Source organism: Phyllostomus discolor, chromosome 7 (genome assembly GCF_004126475.2).
Source record: "Phyllostomus discolor isolate MPI-MPIP mPhyDis1 chromosome 7, mPhyDis1.pri.v3, whole genome shotgun sequence".
In the NCBI taxonomy this organism is placed as follows: Eukaryota; Metazoa; Chordata; class Mammalia; order Chiroptera; family Phyllostomidae; genus Phyllostomus; species Phyllostomus discolor.
This window is the reverse complement of record NC_040909.2, coordinates 133,633,949-133,644,560: the sequence shown is the minus strand read 5'-3', so window position 1 is coordinate 133,644,560 and position 10,612 is coordinate 133,633,949. Positions and strand designations below refer to the sequence as shown.

Sequence of the window (10,612 nt, the reverse complement as noted above, 5' to 3'; positions counted from 1 at the left end):
CCGGCGCAGGTGGCAGACGGCCCCAGACCAGCCCTTGGTTTGGAGGGGGGCTCCCTGTAATTCCCACAGCAAGGAGGTGGGTTAGAGACCCCCACGTGGAGCTGGATGCAGGGGGGGGTGGGCAGCTGTGCTCCCCCAGCTCCCACGTGGCTTTCCCTGAGCCACGCCTCCCACGACCAGCAGCCACGGGCCAACTCTCCAGGGGATGTGAGGATGGACCTATTTGGCAACCTGATTGTTCACTAAAATTTTTCATGTTTAACGACAGCAGAGTAGTCAATACATTTATTTAATGCCTGTAATAATAGCTATAGAAAAATGTACGGGTGCACAAGTATTTTGATTTTTTTATTGCTTATATATGAATTGCACAGTGAATTTTTTCACATTTCCAAAAGCTCACTTCATTACACTTATTACATATATTGCCATGAATTGGTTTCAGACAAAAAGATGAGAGACACTTTGAGGGACGGAAGTTAACTGCTGGTAAAGTGTTCCATCACTCTGGAAGATCGCGAGTTCGGAAGTGCTAAGGAAGTGTGTGTGTGTGTGTGTGTGTGTTTTCAAGCTGACTCCGCTGACAATGAAACCCTACGAGCCGAGACAACACAAGTGTAGGAGGAACGCTTAAATGTTAACTGTTCAACGTCCAGAAAAAAAAAAACAGAATGACGTAAGCATCTGCATACCACAAAAAGAAAGTGATTTAACAGTTTATTAAGAATTTTACATATCTACAAAAATATAGCAATACAGTGCACTTCAACAAACCCTACGCTTTCAGTCTCAAAACCAGATATGATCCAGTGTGCACGCCGCTCCCTGCAGGGTCTCCGGGAAGGGGCAAGCCGAGAGCAAGACCCACGCTGGGGAGTCACTGTTGGCGAGACCAGGCCCACAGCCCAGCGCGCACACAGTCTGCGGTGGGTCAGACACAGCGCTGCCCCACAGGACGCCGGCCAACAGCTCACACACCAACCCGGGGCGGGGGTGGGGGCAGAGGCGGCAGCTGAAATGACGGTCCTTCCCGTGCAGCGCACGCACTGACACGTCAGAGAAACGTGAGCCTCTGAGTGGCCACGTCTGTTCCGCATGAGTGCAAACAAATATAGATCTTCTTCTCTCCCACTACTAGATTACAAGTTTGTTCATACAAAAGCACACAGTGTTCATCTATAAAATGACATCCAAGTGGATGACTGTTTTTGCACGTCCCCCTGCTTTGATTTTTTAAATGCAGTGTCAAAAATGAATGTCCTTCTTTAAAAATACAGAAAAAAAAGAGGAGTTAAAAAAGAAAAGCCCGTAACATTTGGCCTACCAAATGGTGAAACACTTCAGCCGACTGAGAGGCAAATGCAGTGACGGCGGCAGCGGGCCCCGCAGCCCGGCGGGGACGGCCCTGTCACTGGGAGGACGAGGCCCCCTCCCCGCCCTTGACTGGAGCGCCCGCACGTCTGAGTGTCCTTGACAGGCGTACGGGACTGGAGTCTCCTGCAACTCATCTCAAGATGCTGCCCTTCGGTTTAAATACTCAAAAATTTTTGAGTATGCTTCGTTACTTTTTTCTGTTTCCACTACGGGTGCCCAAATAACCCAACCTAAAGGTGCACCATGCCATTCATCACTACAATTTCCCAAACAAAAACAAAAGCCAAAAACAGAATTTTTTTTTCTGAGCTGCAATTTCTGATAGGTATATTCTTTAATTATGAAGAAATAAAATCTGAAAAGGAAGAACTATAAACAGGTTATTTTATAAAAATGCTCGAAGAGAATGCGGTAAGACTCACAGAGAAAGCTGTTCATTCTGCCGTGTGAGGGGCTCACCGAAGCGTGAATCGTTTTAAGAAACACCGTGGGTCCGTCTGCACGCGATGGGTGTCAGCACAGGTGCGCCCGGCAGCTCCCGTCGACAGGGGCTTCCTCCCACGGCCAGTCCTCAGCGCGCCCGACTGAGAAAGCCCTGGGCGCCCGCCCCAGGGTCATGCAGCAAACCCCCAACGGAGATGCATACAGGCTACAGTTCAGATCCAACAAACTCAGAGTCCGTTTTGGTAGTTTTCTGACTATGATGAGGATTTAAGACAATGCACAATATATAAAAGTGTAAATTAATGAGCTCTTAATAAAAATCAAAATGTACACTCTTCACAGGTGAACTAGGAGCCACTGTAAATAGAGAGCTCATTTAGCGAACGGAGCGGAAGCGGAACAGGACTCCAGTCTCAAAGTGCAGTCTGTAAACCGGCACATGGGGGCGTAAACAGAATCGCGCGGTCCGCCGCCCCGGGAGCACAGTCCGCTGCCCCGGGAGCTGGCCCGCTGTCTCTCAGGGTCGATGCGCAGGCTTGGGCAGGAGACACAGTATGACAGGAGCGCGACACTTCAAAGCACGGTGGCTTCAGGGTCAGGCCCTGTGAGTATCTCCAACACAACTCACTACCACGCACAGGCTGAGGGGCGCCCCCCACGCACCGCCACGGCGAACGACTGCAGGGACGCCCGCCCGCCACGGCGCACGGCACGTGGGCGAGGAGCCCCGAGCCGTTCTGCGCCCGGGGCGTCCTTGGGTGTGTCTGCTTTCGCAGCTGGCCGGGACCCAGAGCAGCGCTACTCCAAGCAGTTATGCAGACGTGTAAGGAGCACAGTAGACACTTCGTACGGCTTTCAACCCTCTGAAGGCTTACTTTAAAAAATTACATGTTTTTGAAAAGTTTAAAATACACTGTTTTACAATGAAATAACTTTGAGACCGATACATGTTCAACTTTAACAGACAACGGGAACTTCAAAAGAAATGAACGTGGCATAAACCTACCCCCAGAAGTACTCTAAGTCACACACAGCTGCTAACTCTCTAACGTGGTGTCGTGCCAAGCATTTGGTCAAAGGTAGGTTCCATCGCTCTTTTCAAGAAGCATGCTAATACGCACTCAGTAACCCTTGGAAACAGACCGCCTGGCCTTCAATTTTAGGCTTTCAACTCCTCTGCTGAGGTCCTCCTGAGCCACTCAGTACACACACAGATCCGGGAATTTCATCTCGTAGACTGGGACGGACTGGTACTGGGCATGCCCAGACGTGATGGTCAGTGTTCCCGACGGGCTCGGGGGAGGACTGGAAAAGAAGAGCAGGCCGCTGTCAGCAGGGGCTCCTCCAGGCGCACAGAGCCCCCTAGGTCCCGATGCCCGCCACAGGGGGGACTCCTGTGCCACCGGCCGGGGGCTGCCAGGCCACGCGGAGAACAGACCACGCTGGCGTCGGGCTGCGTTTAAGTCTAAACCAGAGGCGTCCCTTTGAATATGCCTACACATGACTCCAGGAGTGAGATAAGGACTTACCCGCCTTATTGCAATTTAGAATTACAACTTACAAGTCTTGTAAGCTTGCTGTTTCACTGGGAAAAAATCCTTCAAATACAAATCTATTACTCTTTTTTGATGATAGCGCAGTATTTCATTATATGGACATATCATAATTGCTTTAATCCAGTAGATAAATGCCGGCTGATATCCATTGTTCATTATTATAGTTAATTCTCATAGGTCTGTTCTTATACATGCTGAGTTTTATCCTGATTGTCTCTTAGGTTTATTGTCACATAAACAGAGTTTCTGGATCAAAGTGTACCTGTGTCTCACAGTTCTGACTTCGGTGTATACTGCCAGAGCAGCAGCCATTCCAATTCCCAACATTTGAGTGTCACCACTCTCTGACACCACTGTAAATCTTGGGTGTAATCGATCATGTTGTGTTTAAATCTGGCCAATTGGACAAGCAAAGGGAATTCGTTCTTACTTTAATTTTCAATTTTGGACTACCATTAATGCTAAATATCCTTGTAGACTTAGTATTCATCTTATGTTTCTTTTAAAATGACTCGTCTAGCCCTGGCTGGTGTAGCTCAGTGGATTGAGCACAGACTGTGAACCAAAGGGTCACTGGTTCGATTCCCAGTCAGGACATATTCCTGGGCTGTAGGTCAGGTCCTCAGTGGGGGCCACATGAGAGTCAACCACACACTGACATTCCTCTCCCTCTCTTCCTCCCTCCCTTCCCTCTCTCTAGGAATAAATAAAGCCTTAAATAAATTTAAAAAATAAAATAAAATAAAATAAAGTGACTCATCTACCTGAGTCCACTGCCTATATTTTTACTCAGATATCTTTCTCTTAACAATTCAGGAAACTAATCTTTTGTCATAAGATGCAAACGCCTCTCCACAATTCATTAGTTAATTCTTCTCAACCTTCTTCTTTTTTTGCCAAATGCTTCAAAACCTGACAAAAGCTCAATGATTTATGATTTCTAATTTGTTGTATTATGCTAAGGAAGACTTTTCCATACCAAGATTATAAATATAAATCCTGTAAAATTCTAGTATTTCTATGTGTTTCCTAAACAGTTAAACTTTCTATTTCGGTCAAGGTGTGGGGATTCCCCCCGCCCTCCCACCCTCCCCCTCTCGCTGGTCGGTAGCCGGAAGCAGCTGTCCACACAAGGTTTACGGAACGTCCGTCCCCTCCCCCCCAACCTGAGATCTACTCTACTCTACTCGCCTGCACCCAGCCCCACCTGTTGCAGGGACCAAACACCTACAACGCTTTCCTACCCAGCAAGGCAAACGCTCCCTCGTTTTTCCGCACACAGCGTGTTCCTGACCGCTTTACTGCGGATTCGTCCACACTGCCCTCAGCATCGTTGGTTCAGATATAAAGCGAACCGTGAAGGTCTGGGCTACACCTACAGAGTAACAGCAGAGAAGGGAGGCCCTTACGACGGTGACTTCCTCCACAGTGACAAGGTGCGCGTTTCTACTCACGTAAGTGTCTCACGTGTACTTCGGAGATTTACAGTTACTGCATGTCGCACACAGCTCTTTGAGTTTGTTAGTATTTTGCAGTTATGAATGTAATTCATGGAAATGAATTATATATAGTAATAAGTTTACATTAATATGTATAAATTTAACCCCATACAATTGTCTAACTGTAAACTTTTCTTAATTTAGTTATTCAGTTGGTTATCTTATATTTTCCTGATATATTATCTCATTTCTAGCAACTAGTAATTATTTTGCAATTATTATTCCAGTATTTATAACGTCCCTTTATGTTTTCATTGAGGGACGGACAATTTTCACTGAGTGAAATGCAGATTTAAACACACTGTTGGACAAAGATATAACCTATGTAAAGTACAGCCTAATAAGGACCCTGAGCCCCTCAGTATCTCTCATCATCCGAAAAAGAGTCCCTCTGTGCCCCTCGCCAGTCACTCCCCCTCCGCCCAGGTATCCCCGACACACCCAGGTCCAGCACCGAGGTCCTGGTCTCTGAGGGACATCAGTGCTACTTGAACTTCATTCCAAGGCTCTACACAGCCTACAGGAATGGTCCGCAGAAGCTACACTCTTTTCTGTCTGACTTCTTTTGCTCAGTATGTTTTTTTAGAGTTATCCAAAAAATGTATTTCTTTGTATTGCTGAAGAGGGTTTCACTGCAGTAGGAGCGCCACCCCTGGCCTGCCGTCCGCCCGCCCGCCCTCCCGGTGAGGGGCACTTGCGAGAGAAGCTGCTGGAAAGGGCCACGAGGGCAAACCGAAAGCCCTGCGGCTCTGCAGGTCACAAAGGCTGAATGGGAGAAACTACCGGGTTCAACACACCGTTAGAATGTGAGTCTTCCAAGCTACCCGAACAGCCTCATAAAAACATTGTAAAGGACAGCTAGAGAAGCCAGAAGGCACCTGGACCAGAAATGGCACCGGACTCTGTCCAGCGAGGAGCGTGACCGCTAGACAGCGGTACCTGTATGACCCCGTGTTCATCCCAAGTGGAAACCACAGTTACTGAAGCACAGTCAGCGGCGGATTTACAGGGGCGAGCAGTGCCTATTCTGTTGTAGTTCGACTGCTGTGGGGTGACAAGTAACAACACCCTTACCGTATGGTGAGCTCCAGTATCTGAGTGAGTCTGTCATGAAGTAGATTTGCCTATAGAAGAGAAAACATGTGAAGAACAAACTCACTGTTTTCCAAATGCCCATATGCGATAATACGAACGCAACTTAAAAGACAAAGCATAACTGTAACTATTGTACCAACAGCACAGAATGCTTTAATGGTTTGGTTTTGTCTGTCCCACATAATATCAAGTTCCTCCTTAATCCTTTCCAATCTCACGGGTAAAAATGAACCAACAGATACACAACATAAACTACCCACAGCAAAATCTTTGAAAACCACTGCAGAAAAGGTACCAAAACAACAACAATCATTAATGTGTAGTTTGGGGTCTCTCACTCCCATCAGCTTGCGTTACAAAAGTAAATGACTTAGACATCATCGGTGTCTATGCCTTTAGAGTTTTTGGTCCCTGTGTGATACATTATGTTGTGTTCCGCTGATCTGCCTGAACGTGGGACCTGCCAGCTAACTACCAAGGCCTTTTCCCCAGATCACACGCCCCCCGGCCCCCGCCCCTGCCCCTTCAACACGCATTCACTCACTTTGGATTCGCACTGCGCTGCTATTTCTTCAAAAGGCGCTTTCTGGAATTTCTCAATGACGAGACGCCTCTTTTCCTTCTCCTGTTCTTCCATTCCATTGGTATCTACGTGTATGGTTATAAAGACCCGTTAAAAGGAACACAGAATTGCACAGAACCTTGCCAACGTCCACAAAAGTAAATGATCTCAAAACCAAAAAGAAGCGAAATTTACAGGGCTGCTTTTATATGAAACAAAGCAAAGGTGTAAACACGCCTGAAATGTCTTACAGCTAGAAAGCAACACATGCACGAAATTTTTTTAAATCTAAGGGTTAAAACTACGTAAGACTTGTTTTTACAGACTACCTCTGTCTCTCTAACAGAAAAGCAGAGCACGCTGGCTTCCTTCCTGGAGGGCGAGCCTTTGATCCACAACCAGGCCCATGCCCAGAACAGGCCCTGCCTTCCAAGTCCGCCACACTCGGCATCGGATGGCGCAACACACAGGTCACTCTGAACCGACCGCCTTAGCCTTTCCCATCTGGTTACCACGCTCTGGAGGGTGACTCTGTAGCTATAGACGACGTGTGCTCTGTCAGGGCACAGGCAGCCCCTTCCCTCGTACAGACTCTGGGAGGCCGTGCGGGCACGTCAGGCACAGGGGGTTTCGGTGCCGCCCGTGGTGGGTGCCGCCTGCAGGCCGCACAGACCCGGAGAGAGTCCGGCTGGAAGCTCTCAGGAGCACTGGGTCAGGCGGACGGAGTGACCTTTCACCTGACCTTTCACCGGCACAGAGCAGCTGGATGGGCGGTGTGTTCGCCCCGGGGCGAGAGGGGCTGGCCGAGCGGCAGGAGGCTGAGAGGGTGTCACGCTAACCCTCGCTATTTCACCAAGGAAAACCCCGAGGCAGGGACATGAACAAATTGTCCCGAGATCGCACCAGTTGGACTAACTCTGCACCCTTCTGTTATCCTTGTATGAAACATTACTCTGATTTTTTTTACAGTTGCAAAAGCCTGAAGAACACAGCTAAATAAATCAAGTATGTACTTATACAGCAGTCAACAATGTGTGCATATATACATATACATACATACATACATACATACATATATACACACACACACACACATATATATCTCCCCATACTGCCTTTACTTCTTCTGGCATATAAACATGCACTAAGACAAAGATATGCTACCAAAATATTAACAGAGTTAATGAGTATAAAAAATCTTACCAATTGCTTTCTTTAATGTTTCAAAGGTGATTTCTTCAGTGTTACTAACCTGGAAAGGGGATTTTAAGTAAAATAATTAAGGAAGATCAATATAAATAATACTTTCACCTAGTGCAAGTCATATAAAAACTTTTTCACCCTCACCCAAGGATATGTTTCTTAATTGTAGAGAGAGAGAGACGGATGGGCAGACAGAGGGAAACATCGATGCGAGAGAGATGCATCAACAGGTTGCCCCCTGTATGCACCCAGGCTGGCGAGGTGGGGGGTGGGATCGAACCTGCAGCCTCTTTGATGTATGGGATGATGCTCCAACCAACTGAGCCACCTAATCTCCCCTCCTCCCGTGGTTGTGACAATGGCCTGCCACAGAGGTTCCCCACAAGTCTACACACCAGCGCTCGGCCGGCCGAGCTCGCGTCCTCCGGACGACCCAGCCCTGGCTGGATGAGAATCGTCTCCGGCCGTGTGGTGTGCGGCGAGACTTGGGTCCCACCGACGGAAACGGAACGGCTCCGTCGGGCAGCAGTGCTTGCCAATATTCAAGGCAGAGACTGCGCACAGTCTCCGCCATGCAGCAAATAAAAACTAAGTCCTCTGTAGCCTCGGAGATTCCGGTACCACATGCAGTTTACAAACCAAAAAGGAAATAACCTAAAACTGTAGATGGTTTAAAAGCAAGAATCACTACTTTGGGAAGTGTTCACTGAGTATAATTAACAGCTTAAAACAATCATTTTCTGGATCCTGTAAGGTCGGCCTACCCTGGTCTTCCTCTCCAGAAACAGCCTTCCACTTGGGCTTTCAAATCTCTGTTGCTTTGATATGTAAAAGGTGTGAAATCCACTGCTTAATAATAAAAATAGTCGGTAATACTTTTTGTGGCATCAGCACATTTTCAGGAGAAATAACATGTCCAGCTACTATATTATCTCTGAATAAAAATTAAGAAATGATACAGCAGCACCTCCTGGGGCTCTGGTCATCCCTAATTTTAGCTCACGAGCTGCTCTGCTAAGTCTAAGCACGAGACTGGTGAAAGCCAAAGGCTTCACGCCTTGCACCCTGGCTTCTCTGTGATGCAGAGGCTCTGGCTGGAATCGAGCGGCAGCGGACAGTTCTCTTGCCTCAGTGTTTCCACTGAGGGTTCGTATTCCAGTTGAAGTCAGACTGAAAGTGGAAATCTTCAGCGGCTTTGTTCTAGACATTTGGGGCAGACATACAAGAGTAGGCTCTGGCTGGTCAATCATTCGTACCCAGAAGCAACCTAGTGGCTCAGTGAAAAACAACAACAACAAAAAGTACTTTTGTTCTCACAGCTGGTGAAGAGCACTAGACTCTTGAGGAGCAACCGCAGCGCCAGAGAGAGAACCCTGGAGATTTTTACTTATTACCTGTTCAGTCTGGGTAAGTGAAAAGCTAAGGTACTCCACCTAATAACTCTTCTTCCCTGTTTGTTCTTGTCCTCCTCAACTCCGGGAACTGTGATTCAGTCTGAGCATCAGAACCGAGTCATTCTGTCCTTGTCCTTTTTTTTTTCAGCCTCCTTTCTCTAGCCTGCTTCCAGTCAGTCGCTTGCTGGTCCCACCCACTCTGCCTTCGGAACAGGGCGCCCCTGCCCCTGTCCCTCTTGCTCGTCTGTAGCCTGGCTGCTCTGGGCCCTCGTGCCGGCCCCTCGCTCCCAGTCTCCTCTTTCCAGCTCCACGGAGTCACGCTTCTCCCGTTCATTCACAGAAGCACAGCTCTGAAATGGCGCCCCCCGCACCTCGGTGTTCCCCCACTCCCTCCCAATGACAGATGAAGCCCTGGGGCTGGGGAGAAGCCCTTCTGTAACTTGTCTTCCACCTTGTTTCCCAGGATTCCCTTTTTGTGGGAGCTATTTTTAAAAAATTGCTTTATGATAGTGTTTAATGATTAATACTTTTTATACAATGCAGCTGCTGAATGCAAGCTGCGTATTTCAGATGGTGCTCCACTGCACTAGCATCGGTCCCACGCTGGCCAGGGCGGCCCAGCTGGTGGGGCACACCGAGACGTCACTGGTTCCACTGCCGGTCGGGGCACACGCCTCAGCTGTAGGCTGGGTCCCCTGAGGCGCATGCAGGAGGCAGCCAACTGGTGCTTCTCTCTCCCACTGGTATTTTTCATCTCCCTCCCTGCCCTCTCTAAAATCAAAAGTAAAGTAAAATGTCTATTCAGTGAGGATCTGTGCTGACTCTAGCTGGGTGTGCTGGAGTTTCGGGAACTCGGTGCAAAGGCATCCCCTCCAGAGGGGTTTCAGCCCCCTTCCTCTTTCTGGCCTCTGCCGCACTTGCGACCTGCAGCTCCAGCCCAGACCGTGCAGCCCCCCCGGGCCTGCCTGCAACCTGCTGCTCATCGTCCCCAGTCAGACCGGCTATGACGTCACTCCCCCCACTGGTACCGTAATAACTGATCGGCCACCCAGCCCAGCAGGTTCCGACTAACATTCACTTATGTTAGCATGATTGTTTTGTTAACACACATGCAGGTATCTTCACTTGCATTTGGGAAAAAGGCAGGAATATGTAGGTATAAAAATATGGGTTATTTGTCCTAGCACAAATAACAATCCTTTCCAGCCAGCCGTTGCTTAATTTTGCACAAAGAAAAATTGAACATGCATAACCTTCCATCACCTCCCATCCATCCCCCAAATAACTAAGCACGGACCATTACACCTTTACAGAGGAGAACTGGGTGGTGATTTCAACCTTCCCTAACCTCCCTGACGTGCAGCAATCGTGCCCATGAGGCTGAAAGAGGGCCCTAGGGGTCAAAGGGCACGCCCACCGTGTGCCATTCGGTCACTCATGCTGACCTTCTCGTCCCAGGAGGAAGATCCTTTCAGCCACTTATGG

At 48.4% G+C, this 10,612-nt stretch overlaps 1 protein-coding gene across 3 annotated transcripts in view; it reads right to left on the bottom strand.

Moving 5' to 3' along the window:
• Positions 1–327: 327 nt before the first annotated feature.
• Positions 328–10,612, bottom strand: part of EFR3A (EFR3 homolog A) — a 65,572-nt gene continuing 55,287 nt past the window's right edge. For 2 of the 3 annotated variants that reach the window (XM_036031430.1, XM_036031431.1), the window contains 4 exons: positions 7,734–7,782; positions 6,513–6,616; positions 5,948–5,997; positions 328–3,123 (listed from right to left, as the gene is read on the bottom strand). In XM_036031430.1, the coding sequence (XP_035887323.1) occupies positions 3,018–3,123; positions 5,948–5,997; positions 6,513–6,616; positions 7,734–7,782 (309 nt within the window). In that variant the 3' untranslated portion in view covers positions 328–3,017. The remainder of the gene's footprint in view (positions 3,124–5,947; positions 5,998–6,512; positions 6,617–7,733; positions 7,783–10,612) is intronic. The other variant, XM_028533868.2, reaches the window with a different exon arrangement.